The sequence below is a fragment of the Chironomus tepperi genome, unplaced genomic scaffold (genome assembly GCF_022539635.2).
Source record: "Chironomus tepperi strain 1889 unplaced genomic scaffold, CSIRO-AGI_Ctep_v1 contig_16, whole genome shotgun sequence".
NCBI lineage: Eukaryota > Metazoa > Arthropoda > Insecta > Diptera > Chironomidae > Chironomus > Chironomus tepperi.
Window position 1 is genome coordinate 247,177 of NW_027226138.1, and position 26,418 is coordinate 273,594.

General features: G+C 31.2%; 5 protein-coding genes across 6 annotated transcripts; 3 read left to right on the top strand and 2 right to left on the bottom strand.

Annotated features, from left to right (window-relative positions):
- Nucleotides 1-152: 152 nt before the first annotated feature.
- Nucleotides 153-515, top strand: LOC139091768 (succinate dehydrogenase assembly factor 2, mitochondrial-like). The gene has a single exon (XM_070641962.1). The coding sequence runs from the start codon at nt 153-155 to the stop codon at nt 513-515; it is 363 nt and encodes a 120-aa protein (XP_070498063.1).
- Nucleotides 502-2,754, bottom strand: Mlh1 (DNA mismatch repair ATPase Mlh1). Of its 2 annotated transcripts, none has more exons than XM_070642349.1 (4): nt 2,627-2,754; nt 2,333-2,503; nt 2,190-2,277; nt 502-2,129 (listed from the first exon to the last, which is right to left on the bottom strand). In XM_070642349.1, the coding sequence occupies exons 2-4, from the start codon at nt 2,466-2,468 to the stop codon at nt 542-544; spliced, it is 1,812 nt and encodes a 603-aa protein (XP_070498450.1). In that variant the 5' UTR covers nt 2,469-2,503; nt 2,627-2,754; the 3' UTR covers nt 502-541. The 2 variants fall into 2 exon arrangements, with proteins under 2 accessions (XP_070498450.1, XP_070498443.1); XM_070642342.1 differs by having other exon boundaries at nt 2,333-2,508; nt 2,627-2,747.
- Nucleotides 2,755-2,806: 52 nt separating this feature from the next.
- LOC139092980 (coiled-coil domain-containing protein 25) lies at nt 2,807-3,665 on the top strand. Its single transcript, XM_070643561.1, has 3 exons — nt 2,807-2,950; nt 3,018-3,165; nt 3,227-3,665. The coding sequence occupies exons 1-3, from the start codon at nt 2,878-2,880 to the stop codon at nt 3,630-3,632; spliced, it is 627 nt and encodes a 208-aa protein (XP_070499662.1). The 5' UTR covers nt 2,807-2,877; the 3' UTR covers nt 3,633-3,665.
- A 137-nt stretch (nt 3,666-3,802) lies between these two features.
- On the top strand, nt 3,803-7,051 carry Zmynd10 (zinc finger MYND-type containing 10). The gene is made up of 6 exons (XM_070641976.1): nt 3,803-4,857; nt 4,964-5,079; nt 5,161-5,316; nt 5,755-5,806; nt 6,102-6,399; nt 6,846-7,051. Exons 1-6 carry the CDS (start codon nt 3,856-3,858, stop codon nt 7,049-7,051), a joined length of 1,830 nt encoding a protein of 609 aa, XP_070498077.1. The 5' UTR covers nt 3,803-3,855.
- A 6,716-nt stretch (nt 7,052-13,767) lies between these two features.
- On the bottom strand, nt 13,768-14,964 carry LOC139093067 (serine protease inhibitor swm-1-like). The gene is made up of 3 exons (XM_070643670.1): nt 14,560-14,964; nt 14,432-14,497; nt 13,768-14,325 (listed from the first exon to the last, which is right to left on the bottom strand). Exons 1-3 carry the CDS (start codon nt 14,939-14,941, stop codon nt 14,117-14,119), a joined length of 657 nt encoding a protein of 218 aa, XP_070499771.1. The 5' UTR covers nt 14,942-14,964; the 3' UTR covers nt 13,768-14,116.
- Between the last annotated feature and the right edge of the window lie 11,454 nt (nt 14,965-26,418).

Below are 26,418 nucleotides of genomic sequence, written 5' to 3' on the forward strand. Positions count from 1 at the left end.
AATAAAGGTAATTTAACTAACGTTCTATTTCTTATAAGATTCTAAACATATCTTGCAACCTCTTACAGATGATGTCATTAAGATTCATATTGAAGAATACCTTAAAATCACGATTGGTCAACTCAATCGCAATTTCTCGAAATTATACAGACATGGTAGATATGCCTGACAGATCGTTGCCAGTACCAAAATATCAAATGAAACAGAACGAAACAACAGATGTTAAACGAGCAAGACTATTGTATCAGTCAAGGAAACGCGGAATGTTGGAGAATGGATTACTTTTGAGCACTTTTGCGTCGGAATATTTGAACAAGTTTAGCGAAAAGCAACTGGATCTTTATGATAATTTAATTAATCAAGTGTCAAATGATTGGGATATATATTATTATGCAACAAATATCAAAGAAATACCAGCAGAATATGACAATGAAATAATGGATTTGCTTAAGAAACATGTAAAGAATGAGAAGAAGGAAGAAAGATTTAAGCAACCAGATCTTCAGTTTAATTAAAGAAGAATAAACTTTATTAGTATTAATTAACATCTCTCAAACACTTTGTACAGTTCCTGTAAACTCGTCAATTTTAAAAATGTTTCGTCATTAACAAACTTTTCTGGAGGCTGCAAATGCGACTGGATTTTTGGAAATATTACATGCTCCATCAGATACTCAAATTCCTTCTCATTTGATTCTTTCACCGACCATTTCGAGTAGAACGTCGCTAATTCACTACAAATATTTTTAAAGCATTCTTTCTCATCATCAAAATTCACATCCGCTGCTAGTCTAACAATAAACATCGGCAAGTGTCCAAAAACTGGAGCATAATCCTGAATTATTATTGGAAGTGATTGTAATCCTTTATCAGTTATAGTTATCGAGAAATATTCTTGTAGCATTTCCTTGTGTTCTAATAAAATACTTTCGACTTGCTTTGATAATTCCTCTTTTGGTCCATCATCCTCGTTCCATGAGCATTCCTCTAAATTAAATCCAATCATTGCGAGTTCCTTAATATCCAGCGGATCCTCAAATTCAAACACATCAAAGTTCTCAAAATATTTAAGTGACAGTTGATAAAATAGTTCCCAGCCAAGTCGTCGAGTATCACATAAGTAGAGGACATTCTCACATTGTATCAAGCTCTTCGTTCGATCGACATTTCCAACAAATTTTAAACTTTTTAGTTGTTCTTTCAAATTTTGATTGCAACTCTTCTCGACTTCTACCATTAGTTCCTTTATAGACGATAAACTCGTCGACTCAATTTGCTTCTTTTGCAGTTTTCGAGTTTCTGGTGAACTTTGGACTATTTGTGAGACATTTGGACTTTCAGTGGATTGATTGAGGAACTTGATAATTGATTGTGATTTTGGATCTGTTCTGATCATGTCCTTTGCATATATCTTGTCTTTTTCTTTAAGTGACGTTTCAAAAGTAATTTGAGCTGCTCCAGGAAGTAACTGTTGGGTATACATCTTTCTTGTCTCATTTGTTTTAAGAAGAACAGCTTCCACTTCGTTCTTTATATTTTCAACGATTAGGTCTTCATTCAGGAACGAGACTTCATGCTTTGTTGGACTAACATTCACGTCTACATTTCTTGGATCAATTTCAATACTCATGTAAATAAATGGCTGGACAGTATTTGGCAGCACTGTGCGATACAAGTCATCAAATAAAGCTTTCTTTAAACTTTTCGATTCAACAAGTCTGTGATTAATGAACAGAAGGAACTGTCCTTTCTTGCCTGAATAATTAGCATTCGAAATGTATCCTTCCATTTGAAATTTTAAGCCTTCATCGCCAGTTTTGACCTTAAGTAGAGAATTGGCTACTTCATTTCCAAAAATTACTCGAACTATATCGATTGGAGATTCTGATATTTGTGTCTTAATACTGTTATTCTCGCCATACTTCTTAAGCGTAAATGAAATTTTATAGTTATGGACAGCATATTTGGATATGCAGTCGAAAATCTTGGAAAATTCATCAAAAGGTGACTTGAGTGTCTTCTGTCGAATTGGAACGTTGTAAAAGAGATCTTCAATTGTTATGCTTGTTCCTTGATTTCCTGCACATGGCACTGGTTTTCCCATCATATTTCCATTTTCATACTTGACTCTGCAAATGAGCATTAATTATTTTAGATAAACTTTTAGCTTTATTCATATTAATACTCACTTGTAAGCTACAATTTCGTCCTTTGTTTTAGTTTGAAGTGTCACTCGACTGATCATACTTATACTTGACAAAGCTTCTCCTCTGAATCCTTTGAATATATCAACAGTTAAAATTATGTAAAAAGCTAAATATTCTCATCTCACCATAAGTTCCGATTTGCTGCAGATCCTCATAGCTCTTCAATTTACTTGTTGTGAACCGTTCACATAGTATATCAAGATTCTCTTTCAATATGCCAGTTCCGTTGTCAACAATCTGTATACTCTTCAATCCTCCCATTTTTACTGTAACTTGAATCTGTCTGGATTTGGCATCTATGCTTTAGGTAAACAGAAATAATTTATTTAACTATTTTCATGGATGGCATGATATTCAATGCTTAATTCAGTTCCGCTAAAATCAATTATGGATGTTTTACCGGCTTTTAATAAACTTACCAATTTTCTATCAATTCCTTTACACAATTTACTGGTGCCTGGACAATTTCTCCAGCTGCAATACGATTGACAACACTCTCATCTAGTTTAATTATCCTTTGTGGCTCAAAATCCATGATTAATAAATATTATAAATTTTAGTGAATTGAAATTTTCGCGCCGCGTAGCTTTCAAGGGGCTTATTGTTTATATTTGAAAAATAAAATAAAAAGCAAGTTTTGCACAATTTCTTTAATTTAACTAAATTTACAATGGTTTTCTATTTCACAAGTAATGTGGTTTCACCACCTGTTAAGCTATTCATGGGACTTGATAAATATGAGAGTAAGTTTCTAACAAAATTTGCGTAAATTTTCATTTTTTAAGATTTTTATATTTTTTCCTTAATTAGACGAGGAATTGATCAGATGGGGATGGCCTGAAGATGTCTGGTTCCATGTTGATAATGTCTCTTCCGCTCACGTGTACATAAGATTACAAAAGAATCAAACATTAGATGATATCCATCAAGACGTTTTGATTGATGCGTGTCAATTAACGTAAGCACTGACTATTCATTCTTAATATCAAATTTATAACATTTCTATTCCTGTAATTTAGTAAAGCAAACTCAATAAATGGCAACAAGATGAACAATATTGATATAGTATATACAATGTGGGAGAACTTGAAGAAAACTCCATCAATGGAAGTTGGACAAGTTTCATTCCATAATCCAAAATTAGTTAGAAAGATGAGAATAGAACGAAGAAGCAATGATATCGTCAATCGTTTGAATAAGACTAAAATTGAAGAACATCCAAACTTCCAGCAACAACGCGAAGAAAGAGATGCACTTGAACGGCAGGATAGGAAAAAAGTTGTTAGAGAGCATAAGGAACGAGAGAAGGATATGATGAAAAAGAAGCAGGAGGAAGCAGAAATGAGAAGCTACTCAAGTTTGCACAAACCTGAAAATATGACAACGAACTATGATGATGATAATGATTCTGATGATTTTATGTGAAAAGATCAAGAATAAATCATTTAATTTTTTAAACTTAATAGTTCTTAATAGATCTGGATGTTAAATATAGATCCATGTTAAACATTCAAATCTAAAAATTTCTTAAGCAAGCATTGAAATATAACTTTGTTAAAAGATCTAAGTAATCTGCTTTACCGACACTTTTTTGTCTCTTAGCAACTTAATTTGTTTTATTAAACATCCTCAGAAAAGTCCATTCAAAATGTTCCAAAATATTGTTAATCCAGAAGAAATTGATATATTTATACAATCAATAAAAGAATTCGATATCAAAGATATTGGAACAAAATCCTGGTTAGAATTGCATGAAAAATTACTCAAATTAAACCAGCAAGCTATTATTGAAGCATCGACGCATCAGGAAGAAGTGGTCAAGGAAATTATTTTAATTCAAGACAAACTTCCAGCATTGATTCATGAAGCTTATTGCATATCTGTATGGCGTTCAAAAGTACTGCCAAAATTGTTGGAATCAAGTGAAATATATGCGACATTCTTCATCTACACAGTTCTATACCACGAAATGATTGTAGTATCTTTAATAGAAACTGTTTGTTACCATGACAGCAGTTCCGAAAGTCTCGGTGAATTAGTCGTGGATTTAATTGATTATTGTGTGTATGCAATTACGCAATTAATTGGTCTGTGCCATTCTGGATATAATCAAAAGGTCATTGACATTAAAGAAGAAATCGAAAGGAGTGTCGAATTGAAGAACCAAAGAGATGACATAATCTTTAATATTGGAATGAAGAGCATCACAATCCTGAGTTATTTGAGTGATAAGATCTCATCGCTGTCAATAAGTGCAGCAAGAAGAATGACCCAAACTCATGATGTTCCTTGCATGATTAGTGAATTACTGGCTCTTCGACCATGGATGCGAAGAGTTAAAGGCTTCGAGAAGTTTATAGACGGAAAATGGACATCCGTTGAAGGTGATGAAATTCTAAAAGTCACAAAAGTGGAAGCACAAACATGGTTCTGCCTTCGTGCTATCATGTTTCATCGTGAAACATTCGAGAATTATGAAATTAATTCATTCCGTCAGAGGGAACTAGGAAAGTGTTCAGGACTACTGAATGAAATGATCTTAGATCAGCTACCACCTTTGGCCGAACTGAAGCAGTTTCTGTGTACTTTACAACTCAGTAGAGACACTCAAAATAATCTTAATAATTTAGTATTGGAAGTCATACCTGAAGTAAGCATGCTTAATGCCTATGAGCAGTTCATGTTGAATTTATTTCAATTAAATTTCATTCCTTTATTCTTCATTTCATTTCTTTTTAAAAAATTTTATTGCCCAGATTAAAGACAAGATAATTGAAAAAGCAAAGAAAACAGGCTGGAAAAGTATCATTGAACGGCATAAAAAATTGTTTGTAGATATGAGTGAGAATGATGTTGTGGAAACAGCTAAAAGGTATAAAGATTCTCATGATTTACTTTTTTTGTTTTAGTGCCCATTCCTTTATACATGCTTTAATCATTTTCATTTAATTAGATTGAGTGATGCTTACAATTTTGAGTTTATGGCAGATTTTGAAGAGCACCAGTCAAAGAATCGAGACGATAATACATCAAGGAAGCTCTGTGCAACGTGTCAAAAACCTGCGGAAAAGAAATGCTCACGATGCGAAGTGGTGTTTTATTGTTGTCGGTAATTGGAACAAAAGTTTTCATGACTTATTCGTGCTTAAAGTGTGTGCTGAAGGCTTGATACGAAACTTCGCTTCTGCTTAAAAAATTTTAAAAATTTTATTTTGATGCGAAAATTTCTGCTTCAAAGAAGTTACTGAATTCACTTTTGATGCGAAAGTTTCTGCTTCACAAAGTTTGCTGAACGCTCTTTTGATGCAAAACCTTCTGCTTCAAAAATTTACTGAATTCAATTTTGATGCGAAAATTTCAACTTCTATAATTTGTTTGCCTCAAAATCACCTAAATCCCATTTCATGCAAAATCGATGTCAAACTTGTTGACTTTATGAAAAGAATTGAATTATTTGATCTACTTCCAAGCATATCTAAGCCAAACATAAGTAAAATCCATTAGCACACGCTGATTCTCATGTTTAACAATTTTTTCTACATTACAGTGAATGCCAGGTCAAAGATTGGGTCAATCATAAAGAAAAATGCTATCAATATGTACAATAATCAGAGAATGAATGAAAAAAAGTGGGAATTTGCGTGTATATAATAGAAATTTAACGAGGTTTTGCTTTCGTAATGCAACTCACGTGTAAACGCATCATCATGCAACAAGTAACAGTCATTATGTTAATTTAAATATAAAAATACCTTCATATGTAATACCCGTGTGCGATTCTAATTCAGAATAAATTTATAGTCAGAACGAAAAAGTCAGTTTGTAAAAATGAAGAGCATAGCTTACTTTCTAGAAATTTTTTTCATCACCTCTTGCTTATCTTGTGATCTCGAGACTGTTGAAGACACCAGTGGATGTGATTTTGATTCATTACTACTCGTGAATCCTCAAACCGGTTTTACAGTAGCAGATGAAAATTGTGGTCTTGAAGTAGATAAACGAACGTTTGAAGATCAACCTTATGTCTTTTATCCAAATGCGAAAGACGACTTGAAGTATACTTTAATTATGGTTGATCAAGATGATCCTTTCACCGAAGACGACAAAGACTTTCTTCAATGGATGGTGATTGATATAAGCGGAACATCATTGAAATATGGTGTCGGAGAGTTTTATGGTGAAACTGTTGTTGGTAAGTGCTTGAGGGTTACTTAAGGATTCGGGTCCTTCATAATTGACACAGAAAAATGTGTTTATTGTGGTCTAACCTAGATCTGTAAATTTACAAATGTTGAGATGATAAGCCAATCATTTTACTTCTGCGTTTAAGTAACCTTATACTTAGTTCCAACGCTACACGGGAAAATCCCAGAACCAGAACCAGAATTTAAAATTTATTAGAATTTTGTCATAAATTTGGGGAAATTCAAGGTTTATTTCGTGAAAAATACAATAAATGACCGTGAACTACGAGTTATCAAGAACAGATGGTCAAATTAATTCAAAATCTAAAAGAAGCTATGACTGAAAAAAGAGATTATAATATTGGTCATAGCTGAAGTGTTCATCTTTCTTTCTGGAAATTTTGGAATTCTTTTTATTTTGAAATAACTTTGATTTCTCTTTATTTTATTTAAGCTTACATTCCACCAGATCCATCCGAAGATACCTGCTCTCATCGCTACACGATCTACATTTTTGAACAAATTTTTTCACCACTTACCTACCCAGATCTACCAAGTTTGAGATCAGAATTTAATGTTCAAGATTTCATCGAAAATGTCACTCCGGAGGGCGCCTTTTGTGGACCAATTGCATCAATTCAATTTAAATCAAGATTTTAAAAAGCACTAAATTATTACTTAATTACATAATGCAATTATCTATGCAGTAGAAAACTTTCCATTTTCATCAATGAATGCACTTTCGTTATGAATGAATTATAGTAGTCACAAGACATCAATTACAAATTCCAGTTGCACATATGCAAATGTATGTTTTGTAACTGCTAACTTGATCAATCTGTCCATCTTACCATGTTTACTTGCCAGCTGTCATAGCCTTAACAACCTGAATAGTTATTTTTTCGCATTCATAATCTTTATTTCAAAGTGTTAAGTAAAGCTATAATTAAAATATTCGCAAAATACACACATCATATTAATTAATTGAGCGAGTAGCATTTAAATACCTTTTTTTGTAATTATAATCAAGTTTAATTTCTTCATAAATTCAGTGTTTTAGATGTAAAATGCACGATTAGAATTGCTTAATAAATTGCGATAATTTTTTCGTGTCAATGATATGAATATTTGATGCTTTTCGGATCTAACCGTTCATTTAATTCCAATTAAATTTTGCAGTTCCTTCGATGGTTGAACCCATCAATTATTTTTCTACGGCACAAGGCAACAAAAAAAGCATGAATGAAGCACAATACACGTAAAGGTAAAGCGCGATCTCTGCAATTGTGAAACGTGATAGTTGGGATTTAAGCGCCTAAAAAATAATACCAATATCAAGAGTTTCATTCATAAATTTCTTGTGTGTTTCAATCAAGCTTGGAGCCTCGGCACATAATAGCTTTTTTTTTCAGCGCCCACACAAATTGTGCCCGTTTTACGTTCACAAATACACGAATGGCATTTACAAATTTATGAATGAAAAAATCATCTATGTAGTGTGGAATAAGAGACACACATGGTATCTATGTGAAGCATTAGGCAATCATCTGATCGTAGTTGAATAAATCTGCCAAAGTCTATCTATTTTCAATATCGCAGACACGGAACGAGACCGGAAAGTTGTAACATATTTTTTTTAAACCTTTTCCAACATCATCTTAATTTATCATGTCGTGTGCCAATCAAACAAAATTAAAGACTTTTATTTATAGATGATCATGTAATAAAGTCTCAGCTAGTGTGATGTTTGATTCATCTCATAAGCGATATTTTTTTTTTTCAATTTCATTAATGGATTTTAAAGATTTCATTGAGAGATCAAGACATGAATGAATGAATGAATCAATGAATGAATGGATTTTCGCTGGAAATGACGACGTTAGATCGGAAAGGAGTGCGAGAGGTTAGGCACACTTAATGTGGTAATACATTTTAACTCAATGTCGTAAATCTGCTTAATGTGCATTATTTTTTTAAGGATGATTTAAAAAAAAAGTAATTAATTTTTATAGCTTTGTGTTTCTATTTTTGGTAGGTAAGAAGTTATTGCTTATTTATTGTGAACGATTAGTGCTTATTTTGGATATTGCAATGTCATTACATTAGTTTTGTGGATCGGAAGGAATACATTAAGGAAATAATTGAATAATTTTATTTTTGAACACATTTTAGCAGTTAAAGCATCAGGTACAGTCAATTCTGTGCTTTAAAAGGATTTCAGCTTTTTGATAAGTATGAGCTTGGATTGCTGTTTTAAGCTTTGATTTGGGTATCAAATACAAAATAATTCATGCTTGTTTAGACGTCAAGCTGTTCGAGTCATATTAACTTTCAAGGAACACTGCACTTAGCACGAATAGGACAAGTATGTTAATTGATTCAAAATCTGGGACAAGATCGTCAATTCTGATATCATGCTAGAGTCAAGCCCGCTTAGTGATCCAAGATCTGACCCCAGATCGGCGTAACTCTGGTATGATGCCGGATTCGATTTGAATCATCATATCAGAGTCATGTCGATCTCTGGCCAGATTCAACCCTAGATCGATATGGTGATTCAAATCGAATCCAGCATCATGCCAGAGTCACTCTGATTTGGTACTGAATTTTTAGATTGTTTAACCATATTGTGCTATTCGGGAAGGTATACTCTAGTATTCTAGGAATCATTCCTAACTAAAAACATGAAAAATCTACTTTAGAATAGTACTTTATACCTTGTGTAATGATACACAGCCTGCAATTGTTTTTGAATAAACCATAGCTTTTTAATAAGGAAGTTAACACTGTTTATTACATATATCCAAAAATGCGTTTTAATAACATCTATTAGTTCGTTTACTTCTGTAAGCAGAAATAAATTAAATGCATTTAAGGCCATAGAATACAAACTTTACACCCTTTACTGCTGACTTAATTCAACTTCCATTATTCCTTTTTGTTAAAAACATAATTTAATTTACTCAATTATTAACACAAAATATAATAATAGCAATAATAAGTCGTACATACCTATAATGGATGAAAACAAGAATCTTGAACAACAAATGAGCACATTAAGGGTAGGGCTTAATAATCAAATGAATGAAAAAAAGGCAGCAAGAGACTTACATTATATCCATATAAGTGATAACAGAATAATGTAATAATAATTAAATTTTGCGAAGGCGTATCGAGATTTTTTTTTTCTTTCCATCTCCTCTCGCACATAGTCGTTGTTCTGTTTCGTCGCAATATAATGTTACTTTTTTTTGCGATATACATAAGACAAATATAAAACAAAATAATAATAATAAAATATTTACGAGTCAACGAAAAAAAAAGCAAGAGTGGGTGGCACGTCAGTTTCCTGTTCCTCGAAAAGCAATTGAAATGCTTCGTACCTTTTTAATTTTTCCAAACATGAAAAAATAATATAATTTTAAAAACAAAATTGTGCACATTTTCGTGATATTGTCATCACATAATCAACGATTGGTAACGAAGAAGAAGTGTACGAGATTGCATGTAAGATGGTCATTCATTTGGGGCCAAGATTGCCATTATAAAAGGATTTTCAACTCTGAATTGACTTTAGCTTTATTAAAAGGAAATTTCATCTGTCATCAATAAACTACCAATTGACTATCAGGCTTTATATAGCCAAAACTAGATTAATCCAATTTTTATTACCCTATTTTACATATTTATAGACAAGTATCTGCGATGTAGTGATATTTTGCGATCATTGTCTATTTTTAACTCTCTGATCAAGCTGTTTTTGTTTGACTGTAGCTGTAGCAAAAAGCGTTTCATTCATAAAAAATATAAAATTTACATTTTTTAATTCATTCATTCATTCAACGAGTTTCGTGAATGGAAACTTGAATGTGTCGATAAAATTACGTCTCGACTCTTATGATCAATGTTACTCATTTGGTACTACATATCGTTATATTTATGTTTCTTAAGTGCAATGATTTAACCCAGTTAACTATTTCTCGTACACAGATCACACCACTCCATGCTTTAACATGAATTATCTTCATGGATTTTAATGAATGAAGCATATAAAAAAGAATAATTTGAATAAATCATGCTGAAGAACAATCTTTTTCATATTAAACTTTTGCTCATATGGTAAAGATCTCTCTGCTTGCTGCATCTTCTTCGTTGTCGTTCTTCTATTCGCTTTTGCCATCGAGGTGTGTCAACATCATTTCCTTAATCTTCTTTGAAATGCAATAAGATTATCATTTATTTCGTTTACACTAAAATGAATTTTATTCATTTTTCATCTTTTTTTCCTTCTTTCCTTTCCTTTATTTCTGATTTCAGTTTACGTAGAGTAGATGATTTTGATAAATGCGATCTTAACAGTTTGACTGATTAAATTGAATTTCTTGATAGGTGGATGACTTAATAATTTTAAGCGGTGATTTTGGATGTTTTTATTTTTGAAATACTGGATCTTTACAAGAGGAGCAGATGAAGTGAAATAGTTGGATAATAATGTCATCAGGCCGACGTGACTCTAGTCGAGTCGGATTTGGCTAAATCCAAATTTACGATAGAGCCACTGACATGGGGGCAATTCCATTCGACATTTTCCCTCATCTTATTATCATGTTACACAATCAACACTGTTCTGGAAATCGACAGCTTAAGAGCTCCTGGAAGGTATTAGCAATTGACAGGCGGAAACCAGTGATAGAGCCAGCTTTAGGAATCATAGTTGATTTGTATCTCTGGCCATTAGTTAGTAAGATCCTTGATAAGCTGTTTGCAAATATCACCAATCTGATCAAAAAACTCAATTCGATCAAATTAAGAACTAGCATAATCATAACCTACAAAACACTAAACAATCTGAAAATTTCATATCATTTACCCTATAACCCCATAAGTAACGTTAGACTAGAAAAAGACAAGTCTATATAATTCATTGAATAAAGACGCAGACGGTTGCGAAAAAAAAAGAGACTCCACTTCAAAATGACACCAAGCGTTGTTTATTGAAAAAATAATAAACACTCGTGTCTAATGAAATAAACATCATTGATCAACGAACGGAAATGAGTCATCTTTAAATGTGTTAAAATCGAAAACTGTTATTACGTCGAGCTCATCATTAATCTTTCACACCATGACTCTTATTTCTACTCTCTTGAAACCGCAATTACAGTAGGTATGACCGAAGTCAACTTTGTTGTGTTTTGAGACTCGAAAATTGCAGTTAATTAATTGTTGATCACATCGTTTAATAACAAAATTCAATGCTAATAGATTTACTTAATATAAATATTATAATTACACACATTATCTACGGAAATTATGCATATAGCTCTTTAAACCATTATTTATTAATTATAACAGTTATTCAATGTTATTTAGATATCATTTACATGATCATGTATTTCACATATATTCATGAATGAATGAATAAAAAAATCTGGATTTTTATGAATGAAAATGTAGGTGCAAAAAATTAATTTGCATACGTTTTAATGTAATCTATAGACTTCCATATAAATATACGACAACTAAAGAAATATAAATAAAATTTATGTGCTACCTTGAATTATGATTAATTCGTTCTCTATAAGTGACATTTGGCTGTATAGTTTTTTTTCATTATTAGAATTTTGCAAGATTTTATTGCGAAAGAAACGCAATTTTCAGTAGAAATGACTTCAACATTTGGATAGAAAACGAACCTGCAAACCATATGCGCTGCGGAACTCAGAAATTTTCGGTATGTAAGCGGTCAATCACTAATTATGTTTGTACATCTCATATTCAAAAGGTTAGAGGCGATGGATCTAAAACTTTCCCGAGCAGCACAATACAGTAGCTTTCAAACCGCTTCGTAGTCATCTTGACAGCAAGTTCTTGCCCACACAGCTACGCATCGATAGATTCAGAATGTAATTTGACACATCGGTCTGTTCACCTTTGTCATACTTCTTATTATGAAGAGTTACAAATTCCAATTATATCAAGACATCATTTATGAATTGTCCCCTGCATCAAATGCAAAGAGAAATTTACATATGTGATCATTATCAATCTACTCTGTGGTAGCCAGATGACTTTAAGGTGATATCAATCATATATCAAAGTCACAGCAATAAATCAATAAAGCACCATGTCAATTCAGTTGTCATATATATTTATTCAAGTGTCTACAACAAGTCATGCTATTAGAAGTTGTCATAAAACCAGTCATTTGGATTAGAAAAAGTCTCGAGCTCTATTACAATTGATCTCATTAGGTTTAATCCATTTAGTTTTTATCCATTTTTATAACTTTATAAATTTAATTTGCCAAGACCACGTAAATGAGCTTAAAACACATACTACCCGTGGCTTATAATTTATTTCTGTTTGAGTTTTCTTGCTGTGATTTACATGTGTTACCCTCAAGGAATTCTTTCTTAATTAATCGTTTAAAATTACTTTACATGTAATTGTTCTTTTCTATTTTGAGATGCAAATTAATTGCGTTGTCTTAGTAATTACATTTCTAGAATGAGTGAATGCTCGTCATGTCTATGCAGTGGTGAGACAGTAGATATTTTGGTAACGGAACTGATATTATTCTGAGCAGGGTTGCAGTTAGCAATTTTAGAGGGTAGACTACGTTACTAGACATTCCATTGTTTCAAGACCAACACCGAGTCTACAAGGGAATTCTTCGAAAACTGGGTTTCAAGAATGGTCGAGACCGAACCTGGTTTATTATCCAATATGCAAGAAATCACAGTTGATTCCAATTTTATTCACATTCCAATTGACATATCCACACAAATTCCAAGTCAACTTTGAACTCTGCTATAATATACATTCTTTCCTACACAGCCTAATCTCCTGTGAAATAGACAAAGCAAGTTGAAGATATTTAATTATCTTACAAGATAGGTCAGCCGCAAAGCACGTATAATAGAAAAACAAATTAATAACAATCTGCTAATTATATTATATCGTATTAAACGTTATCACCTGTATATTAAACCTCTAATATACTATCCACAAAATTGATTTATTAAAATCTATTGAGCGAACAGTGAGCATGAGGATAAACAGTAGTTGAATGATAAATTGAGGATCGCATCCACAGATACTTATCTATCTGTTACAATAAAAGATTTAAAACGAATTTTTCATCATTTACATAATTTTATCCAAATTAATTAAAGCAAATCTCATCAGACTCGCTTCGGCAAAAGCCGCAATCAACGTACGAGATGAGAGAAGAAATATAATCATTTCCAAACAGAAAATAGGAAAAAAAGAGAGAGAGAATCATTTTACAAATGAATTGATGAAAGCTAAACAAACAATTATTCAACGTGATCAGCGAGGTAGAATAGAGAAAAGAGGAGAGACACGAATAGTCAATTTCTTTGTCTTAAATTTATTGACTTGTTCCATTCGGCAATTAACATAAATTACCAGAAAGCGAATCGAAATTCCACTACTATGTTAATTACATGTTTTTAAGTCCACCGTTTAAATTTATTATTATGTTTTTTTCCCTCTTATATTCCTCTCTCGCCTCTTGGTCATGTCTGTTAGACTTTTTAACCCATTATTGAGATCATCATCGACTTTATTAATTCACCTGTCAATCTCAACAAATTTTCACCTTTTTTTCACTGAACTGTGACTAATAATTTAGTAGGCTATGGAACATAAATTTATTTAACTAATTATTATCAAGTAAGGAATTTTAATTCGGTTAATTTATGACACGAGAGGTCTTGGACAGCGATTTGGTAAGATACACGAACCGGTAGCACTTCGGACGTAACCGTGTTTACAGAAGCATCCTGATATTGGAATATCTTTCGGACATTTAGCTTCGATTGCTTCAGCTTGTGGGTAGCTATCACATGTTAGTTGACAAGGAGATCCGTTTGTTCTGTATTCCTCGTTACCTAGGCATAGTCGAGCTGGTCAATAGATAAAGAGTCAATATTATAGTTTATTAAGGCACCAATTTCTCATGCTTTTGTCCAGAAACTCGAGATTGTTTAAAATGAATGTAAAATAACTTACTTGGACACTCCACAGGCTTTATGCATTTGTCGTTAAATCTAACGTATCCATCTTGACAATAGCATCCTGTAATTTTACAGCAATTTATTCAATAGCCCATAATCATCTTAAAATATCTCAAAATTTACCAGGATGACAACTTCCAGAGAAAATTGATTCACAAATGGCTCTTGTGTTTCCTCCACTTATTCGTTGTTGGAAAGAACAAGTTTGTTGGCATCGTGGACCACATGCATTGTAATATTCATTTGCTTTATTGCATCCTTGCGTTGCCAAGTTTTCAGTAGTTGAAACTTCTGATTCCTCGACGACGGCATCATAATCTTCATCTTGTCGACCTTGTATATCAGGGATCACAGCCACAGTCGTTTCTTCTTGAAATAAATTTGGATCTCCACCTAATGCATCCTTTGGAACATCAACAATTGATTCCGATTGCGGTATAATTCCATTTATTGAAATTTCATTAGCCAAAGTTCCACAAACTAAGCAAAGAATGAAAAAATTCATTTTAGACGCACTCTTGGACTAGCCACAATCAAACACAGAATAAAACTAAACATAGAACTTTCACATTACCATCTTTTATACGCTTTCCTCTTTCTCTTGATCTTCTTAATATTATTTAAGTAGATCTTTAAGCGTGTACGGTTGTTAAAAGACAAGAAAATTAATTTAGATGCTTTGAATCTTCTTTAAATCATTTTAATGACCAAATTTGAATTCTCTATGTTATGCCAAATGTCCACATGTTTGGTTAATATAGAAGATTTTCTGTTTTCTGTGTGAATTTCAAGGGTAGAGTTATTTTGGCAAATTTTAGTAAGATTAAAGAATCTTCTGGACTGGAATGAAGGAGTGGAATGATAGCTAATTGTTAGAATTACTTCTGTAACTTGTAAATGAAGGAACTTATAGATATAATTAAATAGTATGTTTATTCTTTGAAATTCAAAAACATACTGAATAATTCTATGAAGGAAACTAACAACCATAAAAGGGGTAGTCAACTAATTTTAGTTGCATATTTAGTTTGAATATAAAATGACCGTTGGCAATCGCAATACTGAGTATTTAAATCAAATTGCACATTTATGTCATAATTCTTGACATAGTATGACATATGTTTGCAAAACAACCACAATTGTCATTTAATTTGCAAAAGTTGATCCACCTTGGAGATTATAATCAAGAAAAGAGTTGATTCTCACACCGTAGCTTCTCCAATGAGGTACCATATGTTTCATATTTAATGATTTTTCAACGCATAATTAAAGAAAAAATAAAAAGTCAAAAAGCGAGACTCAAATGAACATTTAAAATAATATTTAATAGACTTTTCCCTGCAGGTTGCATCAAAAATTATAGCAGAAATAAAATTTTTTTACACCAAGTCAGCTCTTTTCGTCTGCCGAAAATCTCCACAATCAATTCATATCACTATCAATATCATCAATGTGAATATGCTAATATCCCAAATGATCTGCGATGTGTTTAATGAAATGCCGTTTCATAGTATGTTTATTTTTTTTTTATATGTGGACATTATTAAAGACTTCACCACTTGTTTGCTTGCTTTGATTCATTTCGAAAAATTAATTTTGATGTTCCAATTTTTCGTCTCTCTTCTTTGTTTTGCCTTTCAAACTGATTAGCTGCTGACGGATTAAAAACACAGAGAATTTAATGAGGCAATCTAAATGATAATGTGTTTACTCTCTACTTGATAATCTCATGATAACCTGTGGTGATATTGTAAATAAATTCCTCTTTAGTATACGCATTAATGCCGCAAAAATGAATTCAAGTTCTTATTACTTTTTTTTGTTGCCTGCAATTGTTTTAAATGAGGATTAAATTGAGTGGAAATTGTGAGGTGTTTTAAATAGTAACTTGAGATGTAAATTTCTTAAGAATTCCATAAGTAATTTAGATAACACATGCATAAATTATAGATTTCATATTATACACCATCAATAATGAAGTCAGTAAACTCTCATTTAACGTTTACTATTACCAATAACTACTTATTTTAAAACCTCAGTGTATTAATATCGTTGATCTATTAAATCATAACAACTGAGAACAGCACAGAGATATAAACAACATGATCAACTAACTGCATAAGCTAGTATTAACATGCAAACGCCTATTAATTTGATATATAGCGGCTATATTAAATATAATATAATATTTGCAGAACATATTTACCTCTAGCTTATCTCACTCTCCTTCTTAACCATAAATATTAAGTATTTTTTTTTATATTTTCGATCACAGTTAATGATCATTGATATATTTATGTAAAATTAAAGTTTTAAACTCTCAATTTCTTTATTGGCGCTATTAATTTTTGTAAGTTTTCTAATTTTTTCGACATTATTAGTTTTCTATGGTTTAAATTGAATATAGGAAAAATGAGGTAGAGGTTGTACGATTGTGAAGTATATTGGAAATTATGAATTGGATACTCAGATTTAACAAAATATGTTTAACAATATATTACATTTTTTAAGAAGGGTTTTAGATTAGTTTTCTCAAAAATATTCTTGGGGAAATAATACAGTGAATAGTTGAGGTTTTGAACACAAACTATTCTCTACTACGATTATGTATTAGAACTTCAAAAACTTGATTTCCCTAATATATGAAGCTTTAAATTATGGATGACACTATCCTAACTGAAAATCTTTCTCCATTTCTCTTACAGTCTGTATATTCTATATAAAGCCTAGATTATGATTCCTTTTCTAAGAGCTTTTTGTAGAATTCGCCCAAATCTCATGACCATGCATTCACATGTGAGTGAACTCTAACTTTGAAACGATAAAATATAAAGTTAAAAATTCCGAATAGCTCGAGTCTATTAATCGATCCAAAATCTAGCATCAGACTAGCGACTCTAAAAAGGCTCTGACATGGTGCCGAATTCAATCCGAATTTGTCACCAAAATCAGATTTACGCCAGCTTGGCGCAGGATTTTTGGACGATACATCAATTTGTGCAATTCAAAATTGTAAGATCCTTACGATTGAACCTCAATTCAAATTCAAATGTATTAAGTCAGTTAAGTCAAATATTTTGATTGAACATACAACCATATAAATAAAATGAAACCTTAATCTACATATACATCAAAGATTAATAGGAAAATCGTTTGAAAAATTTCATCAATTAAATATTCTACAATAATTTTATCTTTTCGACTTTAACATTTTCTATAGAAATAAAAAAAGGTGATTTCAATATTAAAAGAGAGGAAAAATAGTATTGACCATATATGGAAAGGACAGCTTTTTATTTAATCAAAAATCTAGAGTGAACTGAAACGAAATAAAGCTGATATTTAAATATGAGAAATCAAAGCATTATGACGATATGTTAATTAAACGATTTTGTAAATCATATTATATGCTGTAATAAGTAATATAATTAAAGGCGGAGTTCTTTGTTATAAGAGATAGGCCGCCGACCTAAAGGCATTAAAAATTATGTATAATTTTTGCAGTTATAGAACCATGTGTGTTTAAATAATTTAATAGTTATTTTATTATTAATCGTGTGCTATTTACTTACCTATCACTATCATTTTTCTAGACATCACACTTGCTGATCTTGATGTATTGTGTGAGCTCACGTATAGTGGTGGCTTCTCAAAGAGCTCATAATTTATTTATTTGATGTTAAATTTCCAAGCAATTGATGATCGGCATGCTCTTATGCATGTTTAACCACGATTGCATGATTTGCGCCATTGATTTTTATATGCGCCCCATAATCTAATATCAATAAATTACAATTTATGCAACATATACACACACCATAAAGCACATCATAAATGCCAATAGGTTTGAAATGAAATCCCACACGTACGGTCGATTGAAGACGGGAATGTGATGTGAAACTATGGCAAATTGTTCCAATATATATGTATATGCACATGCCTATATATCCCCGTGTTATTTATGGCAATTTGCAATTGCAATAAAGGTAAATACTGTGAATGAATGAAAAGAATGAATCAAAACACTTTGCGGAACAACAAAAAAGCTAAAATGATAAAAAGAAAAATTGATTTCATAAAATAAGTGAACTTCAATTTTTTATACACATGACGTGAAACAGAAATTTAAATCAATAATTTACAAATGCAATAAAGAAAGCATTAATCAATTACAATCGAACGTACGACGATAATTTATCTTGAGATGATGCACATCTCTTTATACATACACACGGAATGCCTTCATTCAAATATTCTTAACTTTCAATGTTAATCTTCAATAAATGCAATACCATGAAATTTTAAACATTTTGTGCATGCACTTGTAGCGTTTATTGACTCTTTTTTTCTTATTCCTAAATTAACGTTATTAATGAATTAATTTTTTTTATCCACATATGGGGTTCTCATATTTCATAGTTTGATGTCTTTAGCGTGTAAACATACAATTTGTTTAGGACACACATATGAGTGAGGAATGCAGATTTAGCAAGGCGTCGTTTACCAATAATGTTAACAAGCATCCGTGGTTACGTTAGATGAGCTAAGATAAAAGTCTCCGTTGTACAGGACAGTTTGTTAGCAGACCTGTGAAAGTTCCATTAAATAAGGTATTTAAGTCAAATTTTGTTGATGCCAAAATAATGCGAGGAAGGCCCAAGAATTTATGGAGAAGCTTGGAGAAGTTTACAGACGCAATCCACCTTTAGGAGACGTCTAAAGTAGGTCTTGGATCGTAATTGATCTGTACGACCAGCAAAGTAAGTAAGTTACATATAAGGGTAGGCCTAGAGGTGTAACGAGGTGTTTGAAACGCACGCTGGCGGCATACCAGTGCGACGTGGATCATGTTCAGGGGTATTGCTATTTTTCTTGAAAACTCAGAAACTCTTGAGCATTCAAAATAATTTGTAATAATGCCTCATGACAGAAAAAAGGTTGCTAACCAATTCAATGTCCATTATTTAAACTCCTAATTCCAACAAAAATAAAAAAAGCCTCAATTTCCGTAATCATCGCAACATTAAAACAAAAAACACCGAAACCCAAAATTCATTGTGACTGAAAGGTATCAAATTTACTTCATTCTTAAACCCATTTAATTCACCAAAAAAGCTTATTTTCTTCTCAACAGCACACTTTGAGATAACATCAATGAAATTGATGACCGTTCTAAAATTTCCACTCTTCTTATTTACAATTCCCATTCAGAATGCATAAAAAGATTTCGCTGCCAGATATGTGAACGCTACTGGACATCATATATATTTGCATTTCCAGTAGCTACCAAAAAATATAAATAAAAGTCATTAACAGAGAAACAAAAATTTAAGCTGCCATTCTTGTTGTTATTAAAGCAAATAAATATCAAGTTGGAATTTCAACATTCGTTGAGCTTCAAGACAAATTGATATCATTATATGTCCGATCTCAAAATGTTTTGTATACAATATGTATGCATATGTATGTGGTTTTGCCACTCGCTTTGCGGTTTAGTAGTTTAACAAATATTAATTGTGTTGAGAAGGAGTGAGAGAGGAAAGACCAGTAGTTTATTAAGTATGAGTATGAGGAATTGTATGATGAAAACTCATTAAAAGTCATGTGCCGATAATTTATTATCAAAGGATGGAAATGTTCATATCAGCATTAATAATTTTTAAGTTTAATACAGGGAGTATCAAGGGAGGGAATCTGGTCATGTTTTACAAGTAAATTACGTGGTTATTGTCAATTTTTAAAGTATTTTTATTATGATGTCAAACAGTGTTGTTAACCTTGATTCCAGTTTATATTTAGAACATTGATTATTGCGGTAAAAAATGTATTTTTAGCTGGCAAAACCACGAACAGCGCAATGAATTAATTAAGGGTAAATGTCCCTGAGTTGATAAAACACGTTAGAAGTAGAACTATGCAACACTAGTATTTTGGCCAATCGGGATTGCATTGACGGCAACACATGAAGGAACTTTTTAAACAGCTTAATTACTAGTTTGTGTCCAATTTTACGACTCAAACTTAAATTAGTCAAATTGCACGATTTGTGGACTAAGTAACTGGTTCTCTCGGGTAACATCAGTTCAATATAGAAGCCAATTAGAAGCCACACGAGGTAAGGATTCCAACAAGACTTCTTATCACTGTGGTTTGTCTGGTCATGTAAAATCTGATTCTAGACATAATTTGATTGTGTATATTGGACATTCATTTCACACAGATCTAATAGGGTTTTTCCAAGTACATATAGATCTTGTAGACGCTCTCGCCGAGATTGAGATTGGGACCGAGACTGAGACCGAGTCTACAAAGGAATTCTTCAAAATCTCGGCCTTATGTGTTCACCTTATAACGTTTGCGCTTCCGGTCATCACCATGCTCCTCACCAAGGAAGGTCGCGTGTGAAAATGAAATGTTGCCCTCCACTGCATTAAGATCTACGTTTAGATTATGTCTAATTTTAATCAAACATCCAAATATCATCACTGCTTCCAAAAGATGTGCTTGTGAAAAAAATAGAATTCACCAAAATACAAATTTTGTTAAACCTTGGGAAAAAATTTCTCAATTAGTATGATAAGCCATTAAAAATCATTCCTAAACATCACTATCATCTCTCTGTCGGTTCCTTTCTTTATAGAAAATATGTGTTTATTTATTTTCGGCCTCAAATAATTTGACAGATATTGAGAGAAGTTATCTCGTCTCACCTAATAATTTTTGATGATGAACATTATACATTTTTTTTATGAGCCGTATAGCTAAAATAATAACTTGATTTCTTATTATTACTATATAAACATTCACGATGCGAAAAGAACAAACTTGAAAAAAAAAATTTTTAAAAGAATCATGTCGCGAATAAATTATTTCATTTTTCTGTTGTACTGTACGATTCACAAAATAAAAATAAAAGGAAGAATATGAAAAAGAGATAAAAGAGGAGAGAAAGAATACACAGCAACATAACATTTGACCTTATGGTTGTTCTTCTGCCAGACAAATTCAAATAATTCAAACAAAATTATAATTTGCACACACATATATATATATATATACAGTCAGGGTGGCTTATTTAGTTACATATTAACTGCAGTACAGAATGAAAAACTATCACTAAATCTCATCTTTTATTTAGCTTGAAGTTCTTCGAAGTTTGAGTTTTTGCTGGAAGGCAATGACTGTCCAAAGATTGATTGCATAATTAACGGAAATGTGGAGTCATGTAACCTCTAAAAAGAAACAAAAGGCATTAAGTCATTAGAATATCCGTGATATTTCTTTTTGATTAATCAGAGATGAAATATATTTAAATGAAAATCGGTTATAGAAACATGGATTTTAATGATCGTAGAAATCAATCATCACAAATGTATAGATGTGTTATTGTTTCTCTCTATACTATACCTTTACTACTCTATGAAAGACCGAAAAGTGTCAATTAATTTTTGTCATTCTTAAAAAAAAATGAGATTTTAACTCACAAACTCAAAAGTATCTCTTGAGTCAGTTATTGGCCTGTCCGAGAGTTGAGGATAAAAATATACTTTAACCATTAATCATTTTTTAAGCACATAATTGTTAATTAAATTGTCCAATTTACAACTTACTATGGGGAACGTGCTCTTTATAATCTAAATCTTTCGATCATTCCTCTCAAGTCAAACGCAAAGTATAACAATTTGAACACGTTGACAAAAAAAGGCCTAAAAGAAAAGCAGACACCAAAATGAAGTTGTTATGTTTGAGCTATATATACATTCCATATATGTAGTCTGCTTAATCAAAAATCAATGTGTTTAAAAAGGAGTGATGTTTCAGTCTGAACTCAAATGGTGTCTGCTCATTAAACATCAAATGACTTAATTACAATGATTTGCAATTAATGTTTAAGTGAGTTTGTCTGCGGGACTATAGAGTCTTAGTAGTCTAAAAATATAATTAAAAGAGCTGTTTACTTTAGAAGAATTATGAACTTGATGATTATCTCAATATTTAGTGTTATGTGATTGACACGTTAGCCATTTCAATAAATGAATTGAGATGATGAATGAAATTCTTGGAAATAATGACTCATACCTTAGTTATTAGACTGAAATTCAACTGTAGATTGCCCAGTGTTCGAATTATGACAATTAACGGTTGAAAAATATTTGAAAAATCATAGTCTATTGCCCTGCAAATTCATATTTGTTTACTTTAAGTTGTGCTTATCAAATAATTCGTAAGTATCATTAAAAATTACTTTAATTTAATTATTAGACACTTATATTGCAATTTAACAGCAATAACATGATTGTATAGCCATACAATCCATATTCGAAGCCAAAATATTTATATCTGCAGATTATATTGGTGTAATCAATTCAATTTTGAAGCAAATAAAATCAACAAGCATAAGATACGTTTATACAGCCATAAAAAGGACGGTAAAAACATTAAAATATATTTATTTTATCTCAAAATGAATGCACTTCATTTCCTCTTTTTTTAAAAAAAGTCCGAATTCACATTTATATGTCGTGATAATCAATGATTGTTTAAATAAAGTCAAGTTTATTAGGTTCTCGATGAATTCTTTTTTGGCAATAAGCCTTTAAACTTTATCACCACGAGACACGCACATAATTTTCAACGCTCAATCGCAAACATTTTGATCGTTTCTCATTGATAAGCTCACAGGGCCTGAGTACATACATGAAAAATGCAAGTCAATAAAAAAAATTATCTCAGTTCTCGATATGCGATGGGAATATAATTTTTTTTTGTATATACAATGAAAATTATGGGAAACAATCGAAAGGAATCGACTGTTGGGGAGCGGTTCAATCGAAGTTCTGAATTTTGTACACAACACACAAGCCAAGACTGACTAAAATCATATGAGATTGTTGATTCTAATGACGAATGCAAATCAAATGCCCTCAATCTGCATTAAAAATGCGACCAAACAAAGCAAAAACTATAACAATAATAATCATGTTAATCATTATTTTTTACTTCTTTATTCGCAATTGTTAGCCTGCTACTGTCACTTATCACAAAATGAGAAATCACCGCAAAATAATTTGTTTCCTGACTTTATTCTTTTCTCATTTTGCATTCAGACAGACGAATGAATATTTAACTTTTTGTTTATAATTTATGAAAAATTGGGTAGTTTGATATTGTGGTCACGACTTTTGATATAAAACAATCCTTACGTTTTGTTCTGCTCTCAATTTTTTTTAACCAGCGAATCTTTTTTTGTTCACATTCACATGAATTTGCTACCTCGCACTTTAGTCTGTTTTACATATATAGAATATTGACAATTTACTCGTTAACATGTATAGGATTAACTTTATCAACTGAATGTATAATTTAAGAGGATTTAACATGTGTGTCTATACTTAGTGAATATTAAGATACATCGTAGGTAATCAATGTATTTTTGGAGGTATTTTACCCTTTGAAAACTTTGTGTGCTGATATTTTCGTAATTACTGCATGAAAGAAAGAGATTTATGTACCAAAATATAAAATGCTGTTGTAGAAATCATATTCCAAGCACAACTCTTTGTTATATTCATCCATTTCAGCATATTTAACGATTTTATCTAGAGTTTTTCCGTTTTTGTTTTTGGAGGTATCAAATTTGTTTTTGGAGGTAAAAATATTTGTTTTTGGAGGCAATTCAAAAAATGACCGTTATAAATGTTTTTGCCAATAATAATATAAAAATCCAATATAACCATCTTTTTAATGATATGAGCAGTAATTACTTTATTATTAGGCTAATCCTAATTCATTTTTTATCTTATCGATCATTTAAGACAAAAAAAAAATTCAAAAAAAAATTGAAGATAAAATGATAAATCCGTAGTTTAGATGGTTTAACTTGCATCATATTACCTTTCTTGTGTGCCTTTATATCATTGATTCTTATTTGTGACTATGTCTCTCCTAATTTGACGAAATCAACAAAAAATATTCAAATCCTGATTTTTTGCAAAATTTTTGATTGCACTTCATTAACATCTCGTCCTATTTCTTGATTCCTCATATATTTAAGTAAATTTTTACAAAAAAATCACTCTAATTCACCAAATATTCACGAAAATTAATTAATTTATCTTAAATAGCCAAAAATATTTCTAAAACGTACGATAAACAAAACCATTTTTTTCGACAAAATTCGAAAAAATTCCGTTAAAAATACCTCCAAAAACAAATTTTTTTACCTCCAAAAATACATTCAACACGTCATTTTTTGGAATGCAGTTTTCTCGAATATTAAGCAGTAAATACTGTTAAAATCTTCATGAAAACACAGAAATAGATAGAAAATATCATTTTTGGTTACTCATAATGAAGAAAAATGAGTATTTAAGGACGAAAATAATCGACAAAAATTGGTTAAAATTTTCTTCATTCTAAGACAAAATGGCTGTTGAAACAAAAACTTAAAAAACTTAATTAAAGAACTGCAAAATAGGGAATATTGTTCTCCAAAACATATTTTGCCATCTATAAGATGATTTCCATGTGTTTTCCAGAACATATAACGAGTTAAAATTAAAAATATTTGCAAAATAAAAATTGAAGGCAAATACAACCAAAAACAAAATACCTCCAAAAATACATTGATTACCCTAATTATTGATTTGTTAAATAAATTTGGAATTAAAGACAAATTTGCAACAATCTTGAGTGAATATATCGATTTGCTAAATATATATTTGGAACTAAAGGCATATTAATATAAACCTTTAATAAATTAATCATGCGAATTTTACAAAATCAACGCATAATTTTAAAGCTTCTAGAAGTCAAGGTGATGAACTACATTTGGTTTAAGAGATTAAAATAATTTACGCAATAATAATTTTGCAAAAAGATGGCTGCCAATGTAGATGAAATTTAAAGATTTACTTGAATTATTCTAATGAACAAGTTTTGATATAATTAATGCCTATTCCCATATTAGGCTCATATTCCCGCATACCTGTGTTTGTTATTATGACAAGATGAAATCATAAGAATAAAATATTGTTAGACATAAGTGAATTTTTAACACATAAGAAAGTAAGCATGTAAACAGAAAAGGGTTAAAACTTTATTTATGACCTTCCGACTGCTAATAAAAAAAGAACTATCTTTCTTTTATGATATGCTTTATATCTAAGCCGTAAAATTGAAATGACTTGTAAATCGTTGGAATGCTTTAAACTTCCATAAAACATAGAATGAAAGGCCTTATATTCTTAGAAATTGAAAATGCCTGGTGGCTTTGCATTCCTGATAAAACTATTTCAAGGTTTTCATTCTACAGCCTATTCAATGAAATAGGCTAATGACTTGTTTTCTCGGATTGATCACACGCTCAGGATAGACCCTTCAGATATACCGTGATTAGCTGTTTTATAGAAGCCGCCGGATAGACTGAATCCTGAATATGTGTAAAAAGCAGTCATAAAGCAATTAGTGAATTTTCTTGTTCTTAAATCAATACCTTACTAGGTGTCCTAACCTAATACCTTATGCTTTTTGAGCCACTTAATGAGTTCGGGAATTAAGCAAGTATTCGTAATTTATTCAAAAATTTTGATTAACATCCTACACTTCATATGATGTATAAGGGCGTTCATAATTATTAGATTAATAAGTAACTGCCTATATCCACCAGGAAGTTTTGTAAAATCTTAATGTGCTTGCGTTTTACGATTATTGATATTATTACAAAGAGGTTAATAATGTACAATTTCACAATCTCTAGAGCATCATAATTCAAAGGAGATAATAAGGTATATAAATTACATTGTAACTCTTTTCTTTCTTTTATTTAAAAAAAGACATAATAAAAAATATTTAAGAATGATTAAAAATGTTACAATATTTAGGCATTTAGGTGACCACACACGGCGAATTGTGTTTTTGAAGAATTCTCAGTTGACATTTATATAGGTTTTCAGTTGTGCTGATTAAATTCTACGATTTTAT

Bases quoted from the DNA above. Each gene is read 5' to 3' on its own strand.
- LOC139091768 (XM_070641962.1), top strand. From the start codon at position 153: ATGGTAGATATGCCTGACAGATCGTTGCCAGTACCAAAATATCAAATG.
- Mlh1 (XM_070642342.1), bottom strand. From the start codon at position 2,742: ATGGATTTTGAGCCACAAAGGATAATTAAACTAGATGAGAGTGTTGTC. The intron at 2,509-2,626 runs GTAAGTTTATTA...GTTTACCTAAAG, and splicing joins AAGGAATTGATAGAAAATTG to CATAGATGCCAAATCCAGAC. The intron at 2,130-2,189 runs GTGAGTATTAAT...GCTCATTTGCAG, and splicing joins GACGAAATTGTAGCTTACAA to AGTCAAGTATGAAAATGGAA.
- LOC139092980 (XM_070643561.1), top strand. From the start codon at position 2,878: ATGGTTTTCTATTTCACAAGTAATGTGGTTTCACCACCTGTTAAGCTA. The intron at 2,951-3,017 runs GTAAGTTTCTAA...TTCCTTAATTAG, and splicing joins GGGACTTGATAAATATGAGA to ACGAGGAATTGATCAGATGG. The intron at 3,166-3,226 runs GTAAGCACTGAC...CCTGTAATTTAG, and splicing joins ATTGATGCGTGTCAATTAAC to TAAAGCAAACTCAATAAATG.
- Zmynd10 (XM_070641976.1), top strand. From the start codon at position 3,856: ATGTTCCAAAATATTGTTAATCCAGAAGAAATTGATATATTTATACAA. The intron at 4,858-4,963 runs GTAAGCATGCTT...TTTATTGCCCAG, and splicing joins TATTGGAAGTCATACCTGAA to ATTAAAGACAAGATAATTGA. The intron at 5,080-5,160 runs GTATAAAGATTC...TCATTTAATTAG, and splicing joins GTTGTGGAAACAGCTAAAAG to ATTGAGTGATGCTTACAATT.
- LOC139093067 (XM_070643670.1), bottom strand. From the start codon at position 14,941: ATGAATTTTTTCATTCTTTGCTTAGTTTGTGGAACTTTGGCTAATGAA. The intron at 14,498-14,559 runs GTAAATTTTGAG...GTAAAATTACAG, and splicing joins CTCTGGAAGTTGTCATCCTG to GATGCTATTGTCAAGATGGA. The intron at 14,326-14,431 runs GTAAGTTATTTT...TCTATTGACCAG, and splicing joins AAAGCCTGTGGAGTGTCCAA to CTCGACTATGCCTAGGTAAC.